Source organism: Bombus fervidus, chromosome 8 (genome assembly GCF_041682495.2).
Source record: "Bombus fervidus isolate BK054 chromosome 8, iyBomFerv1, whole genome shotgun sequence".
NCBI lineage: Eukaryota > Metazoa > Arthropoda > Insecta > Hymenoptera > Apidae > Bombus > Bombus fervidus.
In genome coordinates, this window is record NC_091524.1 from 4894013 (window position 1) to 4917962 (window position 23950).

A 23950-nucleotide genomic window follows, 5' to 3' on the forward strand; every position below is an offset into this window, starting at 1 on the left:
ATTTCAGATTTGAATAAGAAAAGGAAGAGCAGAACTTTTACACTAGTGACTAGTGTTATTATAGGCCAGTTTGTACGCGAAAGTCATTGGTCTGTTTACAAAGAGCGTGTAATCCGATTCGCTGTTTTTCGTAGGTAGAATAGTTCGAAAGTATTAACGGATATTGTTATGTATTTTCTATTTCAGTGCTCTCGTATTAACCTATTATTTGAATTAAGCCAACCAGTTTAAGCCAAATAACCCAAATGGATGATTTTGATCTGGTAAGCTTGCGAAATACAATTTTACGCTTGTTTGTCGTTAGAAGTATGTATTTTTGAATCATGTGTATGTATAAATATGTAGTATTCATTCTGCAAATGCGAATGGGGTAGCGTATTTGAGAGGAAAGGTCATTAAATCATTGATAATGTTGTTTAGCACGATCTAACTTTGCAACCTCCAATAGGCAACACTTGTAGATTTTTATGAGCTAAACATGAATTTGCAAATCGTTTTTTCAGAATCCACAGTTTTCGAAAACAACAATTTTGAAAAAAAAATTGTACATTTTCGACTTTGGAGATGTTTTGTGCTTTTAAAGTAGCAGATATCGAGTTATTGTTGGGCAAAATAGATTCTGTGGACTCTCTCGAATAAAATTATATGTATTGTTATTACATTATAAATATTTAATTATGTTTAAATAATGATCAAAGTAGAAAAGACACATAAAACGCACTATTTTTACTTATTTTCTTTATTTATTTCAAAAACTGATGATCTAGTAGAAAATCTAATCATAGCACATGATAGAGCAGATATTTCTGCTAAGGAAAACATGAAAAAGAACTATGTACTGTTTCCAATATAAAAGCGAAACAGTTTAACAAAACATGCGGCGGCGATAGTGGTACTCAATGTTAGTAGTTGTCTTACCTGCTGCTCGGCATAATGGAACCGCTAAACGTGTGCGACTGTTACCTGTCGGCATTGAGTACCAGTGCCACCGCTGCATGTTCCGTCAAACTTTTTCATTTTTACATTGGAATCAAAACATGATTCTGTAGTTTTCCTTGCTGTTTCCCTTAACAGAAATGTCAGCTTTATCGTATGCTATGGTTAGATTATCTTCCAGATATTCAATTTTTGAAATAAATTGAAAAACGTAAGTAAAAAATCGTGCGTCTTAAGTATCCTTCTCTTTGATCATTATTTAAACACATTATTGAATGTTTATAATGTAATAACAATACATATCATTTTATTCGGAAAAATGCACAACGATTCGATAGTTGCTACTGTAAAAGCACGAAACATTTCCAAAGCTGAAAATTTGTAATTATTTCTAAAATTAATTATTTTGAAAACTGTGGATTCTAGGGAAAAATGGTTTTCAAATTCATGTTTAGCTCACAAAAATCTACAAGAGTCGTCTATTGAAGGTTGCAAAATTGGAAAAAGGTTAAAATGTGTAATTATCCATTATTTTTTCATCGTTAGCAGTTTTTCTATAATTATCATACATTTCACATTTTTCCCATACATTTCTCTGTTTTACCAAAAATATGCCCAGTCCAGTTTTGGTATGGTAAAGGGAAGGGGGAGGAGGAGAGAATTAAAGGAGTCTGCGACAATCGCAAAATGATTTTCGACGGTGGCGCTTCAGTTGTCATTTCCATCTCCATCGGAGCCACCGTCAACTCGAGTACTATCTCCGTCACCGGTAATTCCATCCCCTTCTCCATTTCGCGGGTAGCGACGCCTCCGCACAGCGCCGATCAATAACGTCGTTCTCGGCGACGCCGGCGTCGGGAGCGTCGCTGCGTGAAGGCACTCGCAAGCAATCGACGTGTCGCTACGAAAACTTGTACACGGGTGCGATCGAAAAGGAGAGTCGTGTGAAAAAAAGAAACGATTAGGAATGCGACCCCTGCATTTACTGCTGTTTTGCATAACAAGACTTATGTCAACGAAAAGTACCAGCCATATCCGAAGCCGGAATCAGATTTTTTCGGATTCGAACAATCTTTAGGACCCACCCACGGCACGATGGCTAAGGTGAGTTTTGGACAAAATAAAGGATTAAAATAATTTATCGTGTCACTCAAGTATGGTGTATTATATATTTCTAGTAATTGTATGTGTTTTACCTAGTTTTAATTGATTTATACTTAAGACATTGCACCAAGAACGTGCTATTGCTAATCTGTCAACAACTGTTGCTGATTCTTAGAGAAGATCGTTTCCGGTAGGATAACCAATTCAATTGGCAATTATACCTCTTCAAGTTAGTGACTTATTGTAATTAATTTCTGAATTAAAATGCTATCGGTACGTTTTGCGATGTATCGACTATGCACAGTAGTCGTGGTCTATCTCGGCAGAAAAAGTAGTTTGGCGCCGTCATGATCAGCCGGACTGCGGGCACATAGTCGACATTGCTGTTGGAGTATGAGGGAAGGGCTACTGATATGACGATAATAATCAAAATATTTGCATGATTACTTTAATGATTATATATATCTTCGTTAACAATTTTTTACTGTTAATTAAATTTTTTATTCATATATAAACATTTGATGTATTATTCGACGCATACTATAAATACAGTATCTACTTCAGATACACGTGGGGCTAATAGGCAGTTAATTTTATTCAATTAACAGTATCCGGATACTGATTTATCAATAGATTCAAGTGTCGCGCTATATATACATGTGTGTTTATATATCCACAATGTATAAAAACAGGTTTAATTGTAAAAAAATGTACTAATTCTAGAAAAAGAGTTTTATTGTTAGTTAAGTACAAAATGGTAAGAACCGTAAACAGTTATTTATTCGCAGTAGTGCGGAAACCGTGACGATCTGATATAAACATTTATTTGTGCATTGAAGAAATTTCTTAGCAGTAACCCATTTACAAACGAATAGAGCAGGATTATCTTGATTCCATAACATCGGCTAATGCTTGAGCTCCGACTATCATTATGTTTTCTTCTTTTTTATTCGATGCCATCAGTTTCGACACAATGCAGAATATATATCTCCATGTTACGTTTATACAATGCACGGACGTTCATATAAGCTATGTCATGAATTTTTGTGATCGATGAACAGTGCATACGTGTCTCGTATAGTCAACACCGAGTTGATTCTTATAGTATGTTGAATTGAAAAACATTGTAAAAAGATCATGCACGTTGTAAGAGAGAAAAAAAAATAAGAGGTTTAAGTGAAATATATGTAAGAAGTTTGGAATAGTATACAATGATTATTTTCGATGATTAGAATACATTTATAAATTCATCGTGAAATATAATATACTTGTACTTAATATTTCGCGATATTCAGGATGATTTATTTCGCATCATCAATCGAACGCCATAATCATTCGCGTCAATCATTGGACGTCATGTAACTATCATCAAACACGTCAGATGCATAGATAGAAGAGAAAAGACACGCGAACTGGTTGTAAAAGCGGTGTTTACTGACTGACCCATTATACGACCAGGTGCTTTCTTCATAAAATTTTCACCGTGTTTAACGGTCCTTTGGAGACGTGCTCGTTTATACGAACCGGTACATGTGCAAATAGACTTTTTCTAACGTGCACCGACTGCAAATTAGGCAGTTATATCGAGATCGCATCCGTACAAAAGTCGCACGAACTAAATCTCGTGAATGTGGGCGATGCATCCACAAATTTGTTAGACAACTGCATTTAGCGCTTTCGAGTGGACCTGTGTGTATATATAATAGTTGGCACGAAAACGCAGTGAATTGCGGTCAACTGTATTATATTTCTGTCTAGAAGAGCGAACGCTCATAGATGATATCGGGGTAGGTGAACCGATAATGATCGTCGAAATGTTTTTTATTTCAACTGTTTCATCGCCGTTGATAATTCCTCCACGTGTCGTAAAGGTAACATACATAAGTAATGCGTAAAATAATTCTTAATGGCACACCAATACTTTTCAAAGGAAATTTACAACGCGAATTATTTTTTAAGCGTAATTGAGAATTATTATGTAAAGGATTATTTGTTAATAGAATCAAAATAGAAATTTGTTTCACTCTCTAAATATTATAACGAGTACCTCACATTGTACATTTCTGCACGTTTAAATTTTCCATAAATGCATGAACTTCCGCAATGTATTTACCAGACATTTCGTTACGATATCGTTTGTGATGTAACCGAAACGAAAGACTGTGCGAAACTGCAAGTATTTTTGTGAAAAAGACAATCATTTAGCTAGACGCAAATTTCTCGCGTATATGCGGCATTGCATGAAAATGTGCCGACTTGGCCAGTCGGCATGTCGAGGTTAGGGAGAGGCCTTTCAAGGTCCTCGGGGATTTTTATACGGCGGGAAGTAGGAACGGATGTATATAAAGGTCGACGAGGACCGGTCGTGTAGCTATAGAACGAATTCGATCCTAAAATCGATAAACATGTCAGATACAAAGGGACCGTTCGCCGGCATGTAAAACATTTGTACTATAGAGCACTGTGAAATTCCAGGCTTGCGAAACGTGTCGTGTTCGGTGTATTCCGGCCGATCGAAGGTTGATTTTCTTCCGGACGTTTAACATAGTGTTGTATCGCGTCAATATGTTTCCCGTAAAATAACTACTACTCATTTATGCTTCCACGTCTGAGCGGTTTTTACATCTTACAATGCCTCTCTGTAACATATGATTATGCATATAACACGTAACTTCACTTGTTAGGCTTATCAAGTATCAGCGACTCGATTTTATCGTGCGTACAGTGTAGATAATCGTCGGTGAAAGTTGTCTCTTACGTTTATCTCGTTCTTTACTTTCCTACGCTATATTCTTCTACACGAGGGAAAAGAAAAGATGAAAAAGAGAACGTAGAAATATTTTCAATAGCGATCTTTGATTTCTACGAATAAGAATTTTTCATTTTCTCTTTTTACACCTGCACTTGCACTTATCGATAGATAGAACAAAGTTTACTTCAACCTCGATAGAATGAATTCTATGAGAACGTACCGCTAATTACGATCGTATGTAGGAAAAAACGTGGAGTCAAGCTCGCAAGTTAAACGTAGCCTTGTTCTTCGGTTGATGACGTTCACTGTACGGACTTCGTGTACATCGGCACCGTGTGTGCTCGTATACGGATTCACGGGCCGGTGAATGCAGAAACCGTGTGTTTCTGAAGAATAGTAATCGTTGTTGCGGAGTGTCAGTCCACGTCGTTCGCGTGGTGAAGGTGTATATGAGGAGGGCACGCGTGTATAGCGTATATCTATCTGTTTGGTTGTATGGTTGTGTATCGGTGTGCGGATGCTCGCGGTGGTGGCATAGGTAGTACCAGGGGATCACCGAGCGAATCCGGAACGTTTCATTGTCGTACACGCGGCGGGCGCATCGCGATCGTGCTGTCGCTATCGATCCGGTCGCTTCTCTTTCGTAGTTGGAAAACTTTCCCGCGTTTCCCTGCGGAGGGAAATTTCGGTTCTCGAGTTGAACTCGTCCGCAACGGGACCCCGTTTTATTGTCTCGCATACGTACGTAATAAAATGCGCGTCGCAAATGCGTCGTATTTACGAATTACTGGAACGGGGTGAATCCTCGTCCCGTGACTCAGTACACGGAAAGTTGGCTTTATTAATAGTCCTCTAGCGAGGACTATCCAACCGAAGTGTTTTTGTGCAGCCAGGGAAAGTGGCGTCGAATCGAATTATGAGGCGACCAAATAACCGTGAAGAGGAACGTTGAGGCGATCGTGAGTTGAGCTTCTCTTTTCGCGTGACTCTTCATGTTCTCGCTTTTATTCCTGTTATATTTCGTATGGATAGGTAAACGAATGGAAATCGGAGAGGGATAGTTTTGTTGTGTGGTTTCGTTCGCGTGTTGAATTCGGTGTTCCAAAGATCGGTGATTACGCAAGCAAAGATGCGCTAAGTAACGGTCATATGCTGATGTGTTTCGATTGTGTTCTGCTTTTACAATGTTTGGTCGTTGTTCGACGATACCTGTGTAAATGTTATTGCGGCAATGAACAAGTATTTTTCCGTGTTTGTTACGTGGCCAGGTCCGATGGACCTTCACTTATAATCTTATCAAAGCTGTTACGTGTACACGGAATATAAACGTGTCGGCGTAGACGATCGCAGTCGAGAGCACAGTGAAGTTCGCACAGGTGCAGTAATTAATTCTATTTAAATTACGACAAGCCGGAATTATGTAGCTATGGAATCATAACACGCGTCACGTGTGCTTGTCACTTACGTGGTCGCGCACAGTGGATCGAGTAAATCGTAGACCAACGTTGCCAAACGCTATTCACAACTTATGCCTGCCGGCTAGTGAAATTATGCAAAACTGCAGCAACTTTGTTATTTCCTCACCCAGTTTCTTTTCCTTCTTTTTTTTTTTTTTTCGCTGTTTAATTTGAATTAATGACGACATCCGGCAAGCAAAAACAACTGAATGCGCAAATGCGTCGCAATTTATAACTCTAAACGCGGCGGCCTTTTAGAAAGTCTTTCTGCTCGTAGAAAGCGTTTCAGGCATTTTTCATCTCGATGCTGATTTCGCTGATCGGAAAAAATGACATTTATGCCAAAGCAAAGTGTAACGATTTCAAATAGCGAATTGGACCGCTAGTTAAATCGTGTGAATATTTCTTTTTCCGCTTCCTATTCTTCTTCTTTTTTCCTTCTTCTTCTCCATTGAATGATAGCATTGTGTTGTCGGTGAGATTTCAAGGATTTGCTGTGATTCCGTTAGATCGACGAAAATCTAAACGAATGTGCTCCTAATTAACACAGTTGCTTCGTCTCGCGTGGCAAGAGATAACGACCGGGTAGGCGGCTCGAATTGACACAAATTAAGCCTTAATGGAATAAAGTTATGCTCAGGGCCTGGCCTTTGCTCGTCATCGGCTTGTCAACGTGTGTACACACGTTGATTCCGATTCTTGCCACGTTTCCTTCGCGCCGTCACAAAGCCAGCGCAATATTTAACATACTATTCGTCTTGTTTGATATCTACTCGTTGCCCTGTCTGGCCTTGACATTTTCCTAGATCGATAACAAGCGTTTTGCGAATATCGATTGATTTAGAAACTACCGAGTTGCAATATTGATGTTGTGTTGTAACCACTAGAAAAAGATGGGTACGTCATATATTGTACGTAGATAGCTATATATGTATACTATGTATATGTATGTATACGTGTGTGTAATGCAATAATGCATGATTCTTGAATAATTTATTGCTTTTCTGTGAAAAGTTATTGGACGAAATATTAGCGTTCGATGTGAATGTGAATAAAATAGCGTTTCAGCAAAAGAATTTGCACGCAGTGTACGGATCGACGAGAACCGATTCGTAGTAAATAAACTCGCGAGCTGTAACCCAGTTCTCAGCCGACGACGTCGTTCAACAGGATCGTCGGTGAACGCACTCTGTTACTCTGGTAGCCGGTTCCTCACTTTCAGCTAGCTATTGGTAATACTATTATTAGTAACAAGCTAACGTAGCTTTTCGTTCTAGACTGTTACAAAGCTGCATAGCTAAATCTTGTTTGTGGTCGATTTTATCAGTCGGATCACGAACAAATACTCCAAGTGTCTGATATTCGAACTTTGATAGAAACGCTTCGGTCAGCTTGATATTTGTACGATACTAGATAGACGGGTACATATTATACGAGCGGATTCGCGGTCGAACGATAAAGCTAATCGACCACCGAGTAATGTTTTCGTTGATCGTTAAACAGGCTAAAGGGGAACGTGTTACGCGTGTTCTTACGTACGAAGATGAGGAGAAACAGGAGGCACTGGGTAAAGGTGGCCACAAGAGAGAAGTAACGTGGTTGACCAGGGCTAAAATTAAATTAGCCAACTGCCAGAGAGACACTTCTGATTCACCTCGGGACGAAGGGTTTTATTTGGAGATGGGCCAAGGGCAACGGACTCTTCGTCTTCATCTTCGGGTCAAGAATTTATCTTAACCTTGAAAAATCAGGCATTTTTTAGATTCTTTTGCCTACCAATAATCTAATTGAATGTCGTCTTAACCTTTGACGCGATCTAAAGACACCAGTGTGAACCTACTACGTCATTGCGACGATCACTACAATGCCATTAAGTCTGTCTATATTCAGTTAACTGAAGCTTCAGGCTATGGAACGATTCAACTAATTAGAGGATAAATGAAGGAATTTGTAACTCTCTCGGTGGAATGTATGTATGTCTGTTGACTGGCTAAACGAATGCGTGAAATAGTTTTATGGTAACCTAGTTTACGCACGCGAATTTATCATTTTGTCTGTGTGATTGCAGAACGTCGGGGAAAGTCGGATACCAGTACCACGCGCGGCACGGCCGTCTTTTTTCCCGAAATCGAGAGTACTTGGTACGCCGACGCTTGTACCTGGACATCGACGTTCATTGGTACTCCCGGGATGTTTATCATTCGTCGATGCCGAGGACGAGACCAGCGCTCCTAAAACAAAGTGCGGGACGCGATCTGTGTCTACACCGTCGATCGAAGGTGACAGTAATTATTTACGTACTTACGACAGGAATAATTAAATGAGAAAATTTAGTTATTACGTATTTTCTTACTTGATCAACAGATTCGGGACATAAGACGTTCACGATATCACCTGTATGGGATATTGACAAAGATGACGTGCAACAGTTGGTTCACTTTGCCGAAGAAAAGAGCAGCTTTTTCAGGTACACCATAACATTTTATTAATTCTATCGCACCTCTTTGATCAAATGCTTATTTGCTTGAGTACAAATTCTATAAATGTCGCTGTTTATTTACGGCGAAAATGTTTGCTTTCAGCATTAATTTAATTTTTCATCTAGTAAAAATGTTAGGACGGTTTTTATGACAATACATTTTGATCTGACTCGACGTTGTAAATCTGTTGTAGAATAATAGAGGGTAAATTTTAAATGTAAAACGCTAGTACCCACGAGGGTCAGGTATTAGAAAAACAGTCGTTACATTTAAATAAACAGTCGTTTATGAACCTCCTCATAAATCTGGTTATTTAAAGAAAAACTTTTGTTCTATCGATCAAAAAAAAAAAGGAAAAAATGTAGCAAAATGGTATTTTTTTGTCAATTATTATTCTTCATTTAATAAAAATTTCTTTATTATCATTTGTACAGTTTGCTCGAAAATTCTCAGTTGAATATGATCGAGGACGCTGGTGAGAGCTGCCTCTTGGAAACGTCCCTAGGCAATTATAATGATAACGCAGTAAATACACCACACTATTTGATGCTCAATAAGCAGAATTCCTTTGAACACGACGAAAGCCTCGGCATATTGACCCCCGACCAAATGACCGACTTCACAGTTGCACTAGAGTGCTCCAGGACACCATCCTGCGAAAATCTTACGGGATCAGCAGGCTCTAGATTGGCGTTAACGCGAGCATCTGCATCGAGGCCGTCAGCGGATGTTGAGCCAACCGAAGAAGCTTCAAGCGAGAGAACACCATCTCCGGAAGAGTTACCGCTCGATCCTAAGCCAACGGAGCCTGTTAGGGGCACTGTTCCTATCAGTTTCGTTACATCGGTAACGAGTATCACTAGTCTCGAGGCTGGTTATCAAGGTGACGGTGAGAACTCGAGGCCAGCGAGTCGTGGGGCTGATCCACCATCCGTCGCACCACCACCAAATCTACCCGCTCCTTGCAGGCAAGATCCGATGACGGATTCGGATTTCTTTACGGAAAGTGATGCTGACGCGTATGAGGAAATCGTACGTGGCGATAGGAAAGCTCAAGTGATCGACGGTACCCTCTTCTGCGCGCCCGGTGGTCGAAGATGTCCGAGTTTTACAGGAGAAGAAATGGATTCGAGTGGGATTTATTCGGATCTCGATAAAAGACAGGACGAACTTCATGTTCCTGAGGAGGCAGTTGTGGAACACGAGGATCACACTCCCGATACAATTGATACGGAGGTCTCACAGAGGAGCCAGCCGACACCGATCAAAGCGGATGTTATTATGGATTATTTACAGGCGAGTCGATAATTTTGTTTATTTGGTATATGCTTGTATATATTTGTTCAAATAGTTCGCCTAACGGATAATATTTAGGCTCCTGTAAATCCTCTGGATGGATCGGCTGACTCCAGCGGCTCGATGAATCCCACTGATATTACGATAATCGAAGTAGAAAGAAGCAATGATAATATGAGATCGAAAACGCAGAACAAAGCTGATTCAGTCCCATTAAAAAAATACAAGATGCCTAAGAGGAACGTTGTTTCGAAAATCAAGGCTATGATCGAGTCTGGACCAAAAGATGAAGCCGAGAAAGAAGCTCGACGTTTACCGAGATCTGCTAGAAAGAGTGGGCGATGGGACGCCGTTATGAGCAAAATCGAGGCTGGAAAAAGCGAACAAAGGACTAGATCGATCAGGAAGGAAGTAAAATCAAGGGTACTCCAGAGCCTTAATCAACCATCTTCTACGGGATCAACTCAAAAGAAATCTGGTGATGCAAATAATAACAATAATAAGGATAAGAGGTGAGATATTAATTGTCGAGATCTTTGTTTCTAAAAGTTTCTATTGATATAGCCTTGATAAGAAGTTACAAATTATCAGGAGAATACGTGGCCGACAAGAAATAAAATCGCCAATCGAAGAAACTGCCAGAAGCTCCGTTCGTAGCTCCTTGAGTGATCTCAGCACCGGACCTAACAAAGACGCACCAAGTAAGTCAAATTAATATATATTTTTAAATGACTGCAAATTAAATTAAAATATAGTATATCTACCACTTCATGTGTGTGTGTTAATGATGCTTGAATTTTTAACAGAATGCCTGTAACACGTGCCGCAATTTAATTTTAATTAGTGTTTTATTTGTAACTGCTTCATTTATATATTTCAATTTATATATTTCAATGTATGATTGATTGTGAGGTAGGTTATGGAATAGTAGTAGTCTGAAGCGAGACCTTGTGTAGATCAGTGGAGCTTGAATAAATATAACACCAGCTGATTTTGCGATATCGAATTATGTTTGACCGCATACCATTTTACAAAAAGAAAGAAAAAAACTCAGAACCGCAAAGGTCAAGAAAACCAGTAATCGTTTTGCATGATATTAAAAACACTTCAGTATGCTATTCTTTTTCTTTATGTCAACATGGAAAGTAGAGCTTGAAATGAGAAACATTTTACCGTTTGAAAAATGTTAACACCCATTTATACAAACTAGTAATTTCGTGCGCATCTTTTCAATAAAAAGATATCGGTAATATCGTCTGACTTATCGAGATTACTCGTTCGTTCTTATGATAGACTAGAAGAATACACTACGAGCAACAAAAGACATAAAAATTCGAGTTTGACGACTAAAGCCTAGAAAGTAGATTTTACATTGAAAAGCACAGGTAGATTTTCAAGTATTTCATTCCCTCTACCGGCTTTAATTCAAAGCCAAAATATCCTTGAAGCTGCCGAGACAGAATGGATCAATTTTGGTGTTTAAATACACATGTGCCGTTGATTCGTCGCTGAAACCTTCCGGTGCAGACATAACGCGTAGGTGGTTCGTTCCGCAAAGAAGGGTGGGAGTAGTCGTAAAAGAGGGCGTAGGAGGGTGTTTTGTATCGACCCGTCCTAGGCGCGCGAAACTTAGATAGGAAAAAGAGCGAGGGCGCCGATGCCCCTCTTCCGGCGCCACTGGACAGTTTCGCTTCCATTGGATCGAGACAGGCCGTGAGCAGTCGCAGCAGCAGCATCCAGTCGGCAGTCCTCGGCGGACCTCGTGCTCGCTCGGACGCTGTTTATGCACGCGTGTTGCATTTCCGGTCTTCCATCTTTCTCGCTCTTTCGCCCCTTTGGTTTTCTGGTGCTGCTGCGTCTTCTGTCCTTCTCTCACTCTCGTTCTCTCTATTCCCCTTTCTCACGATCTCTTACTCTATACTCTACCCCATTCGGGTCAGCAGTTTTATCGGGGGTATACGGTAGAGGCTACGTGTGTGCGACAAAAAGAACAGGAGCGAGCGCAAGAACGAACAGCCGGTGTATCGTCGTCAGTGAATGCCGCAAGGTGACGGTGCAAAGTGCATCAAAGTTGTGCTCGTACAACCTCGAGCTTCGAGCTAAGCACTAATCTCTGTAAATTTCTCCTGGTTTCTGTATTATTTATTTCTCGTGTTAGGGTAGGGTGTTTTCGACACCCTTTAAACGCTGTACTACAACATATATATAATGTGTCAATCGTATTCACGAACGCGCTCGACGTGACCTGATTTTCTACCCATGTCACAAGAGTGTTCGCGTTTTTTCTCACCCGATATAGAAAGAACGATCGAAGACAACGTTGAGTCTGGGCGAATATCAATAAGAATACGGTATCTTGAACCAGCAACCCTGCTGTGTACGCCTACAATATGTTATGGCACATTTCGCATCGATCGCCAGAGGAATCTGAGCCGTAAGACTGAATGCTTTAAGACTGGATTTTACCATCCCCTCTCTGGGACACTCCAATGAAAGTTTCGCAAGATACCGTTACGGAAGGAATCTTTGGCTACGTTCCTGTTTGTACTTGGACAGAGCTATACGCAAGAATAGAAGGATTCAAGGCGATCAGCCTCTCGGTCTAACTCTTCGTTGTACATTAGCAGCTTCACGTCGAGCTTACAGGTCAACGGCACTAGTGGTTTATTTCCGGCATTGCCTTTCTTCAACTGGCCACTTTATACTTGTGCGTACACGTCCTTCGCTCGACGCCGGTGGTTCTCTCGGTATGTCCCCACCCTTTTAGACAGGTGCACCCGGCGACCACGTGCGTTCCCAAGGCCGACGACCACCGGTACGCACCCGGTTCAGATCTACCACTTACGCAATCGCCATCAGAGTCGGATGTTAAACCCACATGGTTGTAGACATCGTCGATCGCGCCGGTGAAAGACAGTCGTTACACTCTGCGATTCAGGTCGCCGAAGGAACGCGCAATCCATGATCGAACCTGTCGATCGTACTTTCGTCCGCGTGATTTCTCACGAAGGAATCGGATTCTTCGAGGGAGCGCGAAAGAACATGCGCGACATTTCGAGAGTAACGTCGATAGAGCGAAAGTGAGGCTGCTTGTGCGAATTGTACTAATTGGTGTCAACCGTAACCGCGACCAGAAAGAAAAAATTTTGCAATTTGAACGTTTTCTGGAATAACATTGAAGGATGCTGCCGGATAATCGTGAACGTTCACGATGTCAGTGTCTAGTTATCGTCACGGAATCCACCCGATTTACAAGCCTCGCCATGGCCTCGGAAGATACGACGGGGTGAAGGCGCACATTTACCTGGCCACAGTTCCACATAATGATTTTATTGAGGATGAAACGACGGTGAAGCGACGGTGAAAGTAGAGGTTTGAAAATGGGACAGCAAGGATCGAAGGGTAGGCCAGCTCTTCGGACGGATTTCGTCAGAGATTCGGCGAAAATGCGACTCGGCAGTTTCAAGCGAGGTATGGTCATATAAATAAAAGGTACTGCCGACGTACACTCACCTCCTAGAACGATTTTCATCGCGTTCAGATTTTAATCTACACGACGGAAATGCGAATAGGCCATCAAGACTCTTCTCCTTTTAGTCAATCGTTTAATCACGTTCCATAAAAAGAAAGGAAAAAGGATGTCCGTGACTATCCACCAGCTGTCTTTTCCTTCGTGGTTCATTTAACGCTAGAAAGTTGAAGCGACGCGAGTACAAGCGAGACTGACTCCCGATGTGTTGCATAGGCATTCGAAAAGGTAGACGGATCGAACGGTTTCTCTTAAACAAGTCTAAAACGTTACGGCCGAGGATCAAAGGTACCCTACTTACACACCTTGTCGCGTGATTTCTCTTTTACCCTGGCCATCGATTACTGTTATTTTGAGGAATCTTTCAGAAAGTAGTTCGCCTCATTATATCACACTCGTTCACCGGTAGCTGGCGAAACGCGAGTGATTTATGATATTTCATAGGCATAAGAAACATGCAAAAATACTACATAATCGTGGCTCGTTTCAATGAACGGCTTATCGTGAAATAATATCGAAAAAATAACAATTAGAGAGGGTAAACTTTCCGATTCTTAAAATAGAATCGTAATGGTTTACTGGATACGCTTAAAGAAAATAAAAATGCATTATTTTGTAGCTGATGCGTTTGATTGTAGTTACAATTAATATCGTCATTAAGGATTGGTGTGGAAATATTACTTAACTACCTGTCGTTGATTATTTTAAACGCGTGTCTTGAATATTTGCGCGGCTAGTTTCTTTCATGTGTAAGATCGGTTCGAGATATTATGCACACGAGAGCTCGTATAGGCCGTTATATGCAGAAGCTCGTAGGCAACGGCTACGTGCAGCCTGGTATACATAATAAACGTTTTCTTTTCCTCGTTGGTTTAATCGACGAGCATGGTTCAAACTTAGCTCTTCGTGTCGGGCTCGTCCCGCTATATTGCCTCGTCAAGCACGAATTCCGATGATGCGCAAAATGTTATTAAAGTAACTACGACTGACGAGCGAAACAAAATTCCACGGTCGATGAACTATCCGACACGTAATCCTACGTGTTATGGAAACTACTTGTTTTCGTAATTCCCTGTTATAAATAGACACGCAAGAACAGAGAAAGATGAAACTATTATTATTCCATCGCCTATATGATAATGAAGAAATTCACTTTTACGTTTGTATTTTCAGAGAGATCACCGACATCGGTAAACCCACCTAGAAGACTGGTAGCAAACGGTCGTGGTAATCAACAGAATCGTGTCAACAGTTTCGACACGAAGAAGAACTGTGTAGAAATTTCGCCTATCAATCTCGGTGAGTTATGGAGGGTCCGGTTTGCGCGCCCTAAATTGTGAGACGAGTTTGCACATATCGTAGTCCAGCATATGTGCGTATATACATATGTATATACATAAATGCCTGCTATTCACTGATTGAACGGAGGAAGCGAAAGGTCGAGGGCACCGCTGCGTGCTTCCGGTTGGAGACGTTAATGCGACGAGAACAATTTTTTTCGGACGCCTGCTTCCATGCAACACTCTCTCACTCTCTAGTCGTTTATATTAACGAACAAAAATATAAAAACGCGTTCAACGTTATGTCGACACTCGGCTATCAGGGTAGATCTATTCTGATCCAGGCGTAGCATTGAAAACATTGGCAAGTGGCCATGTTCGATTCGCTCAATACGTTGTATCATCAATGTTGATGTATTATACATTGATATACTTACGAATTCTTGATAATTTCAAGTCTTCAAATCTTCTAATGTAGTTGCCTTATCTTATAAACCAATGAAAAAAATAATATGTTAGACTTATTTATACGTTATTAACGATCTTTCCCCTAAAGTGAAAAATTAATGATCTTGGGACGTTTATGACAACACTTATGCCAAATCTTTAAATTTCGTGATTTATTTCCATGTTTCACTGTATGCCTTTGGCGACAATTAGTCACAGGTGTAAATCTACGATCGCTTTGTTTATGATATATCAGAATTTTAACGGTATGCATCCCTTGCCTCAACCGTCTAAGCGGTTTAATTCTCCGACCGTACCGAACACTGTTGATGTCCTAGTAGTCCTTCATCAATTTTAAACAGGAAACTTTGGCGTGCCACCCAGTCTGATTGTTTGACGGGTTTTGTGTACACCGCTGAAATATTCCACTAGAGGAACGTGATTTGTGAACAACTTGTTTATGATATAACTTCGTGATCGGCATTCTTAGCGGTAACGCGACTTCCGAATATAGTTTGCTATACATCAACATGCTAGACAACGATTACGAATAGAATAGGTAGTTCAGATGGCGTATAGATTGTGTTATCAGAGAATCATAGCAATCTTGGTCTCCACATACTGCAGTAAATATCATTTTAAAATATTACTTCGTGTCCGAGTTATCTTATATGAGTGAGTGTGTTTCTTGCGCTCTCATGTATGGTATCTGACGCGGACAGTAAAACGGTTTACAGCGTACGGTACTTGCAAACTCGATAACACATCATTTAAGGCACTACCGGTGTGTATGTACCATGCTCTCGTTAACATAGCGAATTTTGTTTCTAGAGAAGAGCCCATCAGCCACGCGAAAGCCGACAATAACCAGGAGATTAACTACTGTCCCAGCGAAGCAGCATAATTCAACGATATCGATAAAAGGTACAATTTCACAAAATATTTGGAAACAATTCTTCATGCTATTTTTGTAACTGTTTTGTTTTTACCAAGTTCTCCATCCATGTAACATATATATATTGAACTTTACAACAGACACCTCAATCATTTTAAACAACTTGTTTTAATAGATTATTGATTTTTATGGAGTAGAAAAGAACGTTGTTCTAAATGTTGTCTTCTGAAAAAGATAACACCGTAAGGAAACATCAGCAGGTCGTGCTTTCTAATTCATTGACCGCGCTACTCCGGCAACAGCTAGTTTCTAAAAAAGTCCCACGGTCATTTTGCGGTGCGTACGACCGTTTCTCCGCATGCACGGTGACGCACACGTGTGTATCACTCTGTACTGTTCGTCGTTTCGAAGAAAGTTATAGCTTTCACTAGTCCTCGGGACTAAATCCTGCTCCCTATCCTCGCTGGAAGATGCTGAAAAACCCGCAGGGCAATAGCAGAGAATAAAGTATCAGAGCAAGTAAGGATCAGGAATAGTCGAGCGAAAGTAATTCTTTAAACCGGCAGTTTCGGTGATAGTTTCGAGAGAGTCGCATTTCTGCTTTCAAGATGATTTTCTTATCAATGTTTCATCCTCGATTTCGCTGACTTCGATTCATTATTAATTGTTACTTCCAGTGGATCAGTTTTTTTACTCGACATGTACGCTTATGTGGAACAAATTGCTAGAATTAGAAATTATTATCAATGACAGTCCATGTCCTAGAAAACATTGAATTACGAGTTGAATTTCTACGAGTCACGGTCTTGTACTTCATTTCATTTTAATTTATTGTTTTATTAATCATTTATGAAGCACTCACAGGAAAATATATCGATAAGTAGTATAAATTAGCGAAATGCTTACCTAAGTAAGACTAAGTAAGTAATCCTAAGATCTCAGTAAATTGTATCGTCCAATCCGCTGTTTTTTTTAAGGGCATTATGAAGTATTATACTTTCAAGAAAGTTTTGTTGTGAATTTATACATAATTTTATTAGCATCTGGTTAATCGAAAATAAGAGTACCGCAGTAGAAGAAAAACGTGTTTCGTTGCCATCAGCCAAAATATAGTTCTAATATATCATTACATTCACGTTACGATGTGACGAAACAGATAATGGTGAGTAGAATTAACAATTGTTTGCAAAGTCTTCTTAGCGGAAGAGAGCTATCGATCGTCGATCATTCGATTCATTATCTTCGAATCACTATATCCATAGACATGAAGGTATCTCCGTTCCATACGAATACGGCCACTTACTACCATGTAAGGGTAACTAATTCCAAATGGAAAAGCGAATTTATTCGGAGCACGACGTTTTGTAATAATTCATCGCCCGTTCACCTACCGATTTTCATCTTCTACAACCTCACCTTTCCTTATTACTAGAACGAGTTATACCGTTGAAACGGAATTTTAAATCGTCCTCGTTTTCATGATCCATAAACTTGAACAACTGAATGATAAATAAACCAATAGGTAGTTGCTACTGATACTCCTCGGCATTCTGTATGTTAATTTCTTAGTAAGGCGGTATGGCGTAAATTACGCTTCTTGGATTCCCTTTTGCAAAGTAGAAAGAAAACGAGCTACATTAAAGCAATTATGGAAACATATTCAGATATTGTGGGTCATATTCAAGTCGTGCGTTCGAAGTGCGTAGAGCGCGTGTCCGGCCAGACACAGCTTTCCGCGTGTCCATCGTCTTCGTATTCTTCGAGGTTGCACCTCATTTCAAGGTGGTAGGAGTGGTCGACAAGAAGGAAGGAGGGATATATCGCTCCGCGAGGCAGCCTGTGGCTCGTGCTAATTCAGTCGAAGTGCGGACTTGGCCAGCAAATCGTTACAAATGACGATCCCGATTAGGTTTCTCTCATGTCTGTTGCTCGATTATTGTTATTCAATGATTCCGACGTGATCGAGTTCACTTGCATTTTTCAGCTGAATCACTGGTGTAAATCGAATAAAAAGAGCTCATTGTGCAAATAGACTTAATTCATATAGATGGAGAACACATACTTTTTTTATTGGAAAAAAAGTGTAACGTAATCTGAGATATTTTTTCAACCAAGAACGTTGATGGATCGCAGAAACGTTAGAAAAATAGATTGAATGGCAATATGTGTAGATTTACAACTATGTATAAACAAATGTGAAAGTGACAAATATTCGATACTCCGTAGTCCTATGCCGAAAATAAGCCGATCAATTTCGGGGAAACTCGGGTAATAAGCGATTTGGATATTACCATTAAGAATGGTCATTAAGTACCATTAACTTCTTGGATTTTCCGTGTTCACAGCACGACTATCGTATAGTTGACCTTAACCCAGTGCGTCTTCATTGACTGGCCCGTGCTCTTGAACGTTTTCCACTGGGGTTGACTGTTGGATTAAATTCGATCGATCTACCAGCTGCACTTTTTTTAGCTTGGTCCAAGGTGCTCAATAGAATCAAAGCTGTGGTGGTGCGGGGCTACGGACGTATCCGCGTGCTTTCACGTACATCAGTAATAATGGGAGGATGAAGCTCAAATGACGTAGCCAGGCCAAATTGTCGTTACGATTTAATGATCTGTGCATGTGAATTTTCCGCGTGTCACAGCGATAATTGCGTTTTCTCCAAAATACCTCCGCATCTGCGGAGTCAGTACGTCAAGCCGAATAGCTGAAATATCCTGAAAAACAGGTAGCTCGACTTTCCAAGACTGGAATATACGGTTTTTTCTCCTAAAACAAGTTTTCCGCACAACTTTCTTCATTCTACCATCTAAATTTATTCGTATAAAATGTCTGGACGTAGTCAATTTTATAAGGTATCGGTATTATATCTACCACGATATCTGCTTCAACTTTCATCGTGATGAGTTGTCCGAAGTCGAAGAATGAGTGTGGTCAAAGCTATTATTCATATAGATAACGACGGAATTACTTAAGAAGCGATAGGAATTGTACGATCAATAGCTCAAAGGAATAAATCTATCAAATCGAAGTGGTGTACCAGTTTGACAGATAACAAATAACTTCTGCTACGATTTTAACAAAGAATCGTAATGGTGATGGGACCGGTGGCATTGGTTGCAGATCGCGAAACTAAGGAGCACAATAATAGCTATGTGGTGACAAGAGCGTCTTTAGAGACGCGAGATCAGGCCGCACAAACCGACATACCTTATGATGCACTTGGCATAAAACCGGCGGAACAAGTTATACAAGCCCTTTCTATCACCATACAATATTTGGCCTATGAGGTACGTAGTTTTCTCTTTCTTTTGATTTTTTATTATGTCTTATTTTACTGTCTAAACATATATCATCCAATTTGACCTTATATTCTCTTTTACAATCTAATGTTCAGTTGGACGCCTTTTCTACCCCAAAACTAAAGAAAGATTATGAGAATATGAAAAAAGAGTGGATATCTTCGTGTACGGAAATCGAAAAATTAACAGCTAGAAACCTCGACATTGAAGATAGATTAGAGTCGGAGAGAGAGAATCATCGAAAAGCCTTGGACCATCTTCGTGAAGATCGTAAGTCTTGCCAAGAATTATTTGTGTTTCTTTTACTTAGAGAAAGTGAGAAGCCAATATAATGCATTGTACGTATATTATATTGTAACGCGCAGTTTCTAAAATTTGATATTCTTATTTTTATTACATTTTAATTCCAATATCTTTATTTCAACGATAACGTCGATTAATTTTGTTTTTTCAAACAGAGCATATATGTGAAGTATATTTTATATTTTACATACTCTGTGCCTGACACAATGCATCATATGATAATGATATTCTCTTGGTAACAAGCATAATGATCCTGACGTCGTGCTGAATAGTAGAGCCTTAAAGTAGAGCAATTGTTAATTAAAATCTGCGAGGCTGATGTGCCTACGCGCACCTCGGGTAGTGTTAAATAATTCACAGATAGAATTTTCAAAAGTGGACACACGCAGGAACTTCACAAACGCTCAATTTAGTGCCCACGTAACGTTCATCGTAGTTAATTATAGGTTGGCACGTTCGACGGACTTAATCCGTTCTCTCGTCTCCTAACTTTGTTTTTCTTCCGTTTTTCAATTTATCTTCTATGACGTCAATCATACTAAGAAAAAAATTTATATCCGATTTTTTTAGTGGAAGCTCGACACGCGGAACAAATTGCCACCTTGGAAGCAGCCCTACAGGAGGAGAGGCGCAGGTGCGAGGTCAGATTGCGAGATTCTTTAAATGAGGTCGCAAAGGAACATCGTGCCGTAATCGTGAAATTGCGAACTGAACAAGAAGCTGAACTTATACGAAGAGAAACGGAGTTTAAGAGGAGATCTGTCGTTCACGATCAGGGGGCTGCGCTGACAGCAGAAGTCGAATCTTTAAGATCGGTGCTAGAAATTAAAAGCCAAGAGAACGCTTCTTTGAGATCGGATCTCGATAATATTAAACGAGAGATCGAGGACAAGGAAGCTTTGCAACAGCGTGTAGACACTCTTGAGGCCAGATGCGAAGATTTAAAAGCACAGCTTCAATGTAAAGAGGCTGTGGAGAGGCAAATATCTCACGATAACGAGGTACTGCATGAATCGATTCATCAAATATCCAAGCAGAACAAGCGTTTGGCACAACGTAACGAGGAACTGCAATGGAGATTGCGTCAAAAAAACGAAGTAGTGACCGTTCTTGCGAACTTGACGCCTAGGCTTTCGCGTTCTTTAGGCCCGGAGCACGTCGAAAATTCTCTCTCACCCGACAAGAACGGTCCGCAATCTTCGCAATCCATGGTAAAGTTTATGGTGGAGAAAGGTGACTCAGTTTCGTGGACGTTGGAAATCGATGATGAATTCAAAGGAGGATGCGACGGGTCGTCATTGGGAACGCCACCCAAAATGGGTAGATCGGAAACAACGACAACAGTGTCGAGACAAGGATCGCTCAGATTGACGCCTAGAAGGGCTTCCGTAGATATGAGAGCGAGATCCAAAAGTATTTCCGTTACGGATTCCACACGAGTCGAGGAATCTGGATGGGCGCCTACGTTTAATTCTACACCGAATGCTCGACGAAGACCCAGAAGCGACCCGTCTTCTTCAGCCTCGTCTACTTCTTCGTCATCCTCTTCTTCTGCGACAGCAGTTACTACGAATTCTGCAGTGGCCGTTGCCGTTGCTGCTGCGGCTGCAGCTGCCGCAGCCGCTGAAGATTGTGGCGCAGGTCAAAGGCCTCAAGAAGCAGGTGGCGAAGCAATGATTTCAGAAGAAACGTCTGCCACGAGCAGTGAAGACGAATCATCCACGAGTAGCGATATTCCTCCATTGCCAATACAATTTGCTTGGGGTAACGTTCAAATCAAGTAACGTTCTCACGGTCCTCTTCAATGTATTAGATCAGGCTAATGTATTAGGTTAAGTAATAAGTTCGCTTTTCTTTACAAAAATATTTATATAAGACACACCTAATTGATGCATGCACTATTTTGTTCCACGATCTTTTGCCATATTTTAAGGATTTGTTTATTTCTTCACTGGAAAACTTCGTTTTTTTTTTTTTTATTAAAAAATTTTGATTGTTTTTGTGTCGTTTCAACAAAGAATCGTATATTCAGATTTATCCTAGTAAATTTTTCTCCGTTAATTCTTGCGATACAAACATCGGCTTATTTGTAATTCCAAGTTTGTTTAAATGTAATGAAACTGATTTCTATGAATATTAAAACTGTTAGTAATGTCTCGAGTTGTGTATCGTGGATTTTGTTCAATTAATAATATTGCTATTTCATCAACATTAATCTTCATTAGTCATTCTGCCCTATTAAATCTTTTAATTCATTTTTGAGCAGTATGTTTATTAACGCTAGTAACATACACATTACAAATATTTTTTTTATTTTTGTTACATTTATTTTCTCGAAATGCGTACGCGATTGAGACGAACGAACTTATTACTCAATCTAATAATTCGATTGGAACAAGTTCATTCGGTGATTCCATAATAATTTTGTGGCAATTACTCCAAGTATTTCCGAGGATAATATGATGTCCTTTTATGCAAATGAACGTTCACATGGTTATTTCAAACACTGTACGCGCACTTTTTCTATTACTTCTGTACCTGTAACTTATACGTTCGATTACAAACAGATGGGAGATATATATTTTACCAAACCAATGAGACAGTTTCGATGATGTTTTGTCACGATTATATATATTGGTAAAATCGGTTGAAGATAAAGAAGTTGATTCTTACTTAGGTATTTAGATTAGAAACGGTGTTTTTATGGTGTTACGATATTTTTTCAAATTATGACTCTTTGTAATATCACGATTACTATACCAACTTCTCTATCTTCAAATCAACTCTGCTCTTTAGTTGTTAGAAACTTTGGTACGCGAGATCGCACAATGAGAAATCGTTCGCTACATATGCGTTATAGTAATTATGTTTTAAATATATACATATATGTATATACATGCATATATATTTTGCGATCTTAGGTACATACTAAGAATTTTGTTATGTTTTTTTGCGTTTGTTTTATGTAAGAGGTGAATAGAGCGAAATCAAAGTATATTTTCATCTTTTGTACGTCATTGTCACTGTATCTTTTAGATAGAAAAATTGCGCGTAGAAGTTCGATTAATTTCGTTTGAAAATTGTTTGTTAGTTTTGATGTAGATGTTGTGGGCTATTGGCAATTATAAGCCATGTATTTTTCAAAACCAAGTCGAATCGGGTCACTATTTGTTTGATTCGCGACACTTTTACACATGTCCATTTTATAAGGTATGATGCGTTTATATTACGTCTGTACATAAATAACAACGATGTTTATAAATTAATTAGTCTTTATCGCAAATATTGTAAATAGACAACGACCGTCAAATCGATCCTGTCCTCGAAAAAAATGTCGATGAGCCATTCGCTGTGTTTACCGAAGAAAGCTATTCTTCATTAATATGCAGCTTACCGAACAGTACGATTATTATGGTTCGTTGCATTAAATCAATTACTTGCCAATCTCTTAAGACATAATACCAATTATCGTTAAAATTGCAACTTTTGTAACATTGAAATTTCATTTTGTTGTAATGCGCTTACGCAAAGGAATGTATTATACATTCATAATACATCTTCGACATAAAAAGAAGAAATTAATAATATTCTTAACGTCACATGTTTTAATTGCCAAATACTGATGAATTGATACATTTATCTGTATTCCCTTTTACGTACAACATCAAATCTACCAGAGACTATGCTGTTTCAGGTGCGACTTGTTAACCAACTACTATATGAAAATATAGTCGGTTGGATAAAAAGTTGATATTTAAAGCAAAAAAAAAAAAAGAGAAAAAAGAAACTCCGTTCCATGGACAAGAAGAAAAGTACATTCGGTTACAGTAGTGTAGGAATATAAGAGCAAGCAAGTATTAGTCGCCGAGAAGTGTGTTTTCTCTCACTTGTGCTGACAAATTCAATGTATTATATACCTATCAAATAAATAATATCTGAATTAAAGCAAATTCTATCAGTGTTATTTCTGTCTCTTATTTGATATTTAACTTCTAAATACTTGGAGAAGATCGTTCTTTGAGTCTCCGTTCAGATTTTTTATTTATATACTAAACAAACTTATTTCTTACCACAAATAGAATATTTTATGTACCAAATATTTCCATATATTACCTTTTACTTAATAATTTCAATTTATATATATATATGTCGGGTTGGCGTTGGGA

The 23950-nt window shown here is 39.4% G+C and overlaps 1 protein-coding gene and 1 long non-coding RNA gene across 5 annotated transcripts; one reads left to right on the plus strand and one right to left on the minus strand.

The window, feature by feature from the left end:
- The first annotated feature begins 230 nt into the window (after window positions 1-230).
- On the plus strand, window positions 231-23734 carry Toc (toucan). Of its 4 annotated transcripts, XM_072009469.1 has the most exons (12): window positions 7342-7481; window positions 7753-7968; window positions 8318-8528; window positions 8614-8716; window positions 9164-10025; window positions 10104-10537; window positions 10617-10726; window positions 14728-14853; window positions 16113-16205; window positions 19303-19469; window positions 19577-19751; window positions 20355-23734. In XM_072009469.1, exons 2-12 carry the CDS (start codon window positions 7930-7932, stop codon window positions 21566-21568), a joined length of 3534 nt encoding a protein of 1177 aa, XP_071865570.1. In that variant the 5' UTR covers window positions 7342-7481; window positions 7753-7929; the 3' UTR covers window positions 21569-23734. The 4 variants fall into 4 exon arrangements, with proteins under 4 accessions (XP_071865571.1, XP_071865572.1, XP_071865570.1 ...); XM_072009470.1 differs by lacking the exons at window positions 7342-7481; window positions 7753-7968 and adding an exon at window positions 231-263; XM_072009471.1 differs by lacking the exons at window positions 7342-7481; window positions 7753-7968 and adding an exon at window positions 1781-2040.
- On the minus strand, window positions 2758-7178 carry LOC139990342 (uncharacterized). Its single transcript, XR_011800550.1, has 2 exons — window positions 5013-7178; window positions 2758-4679 (listed from the first exon to the last, which is right to left on the minus strand). It is a non-coding gene; the product is annotated as an uncharacterized lncRNA (long non-coding RNA).
- Window positions 23735-23950: the final 216 nt, after the last annotated feature.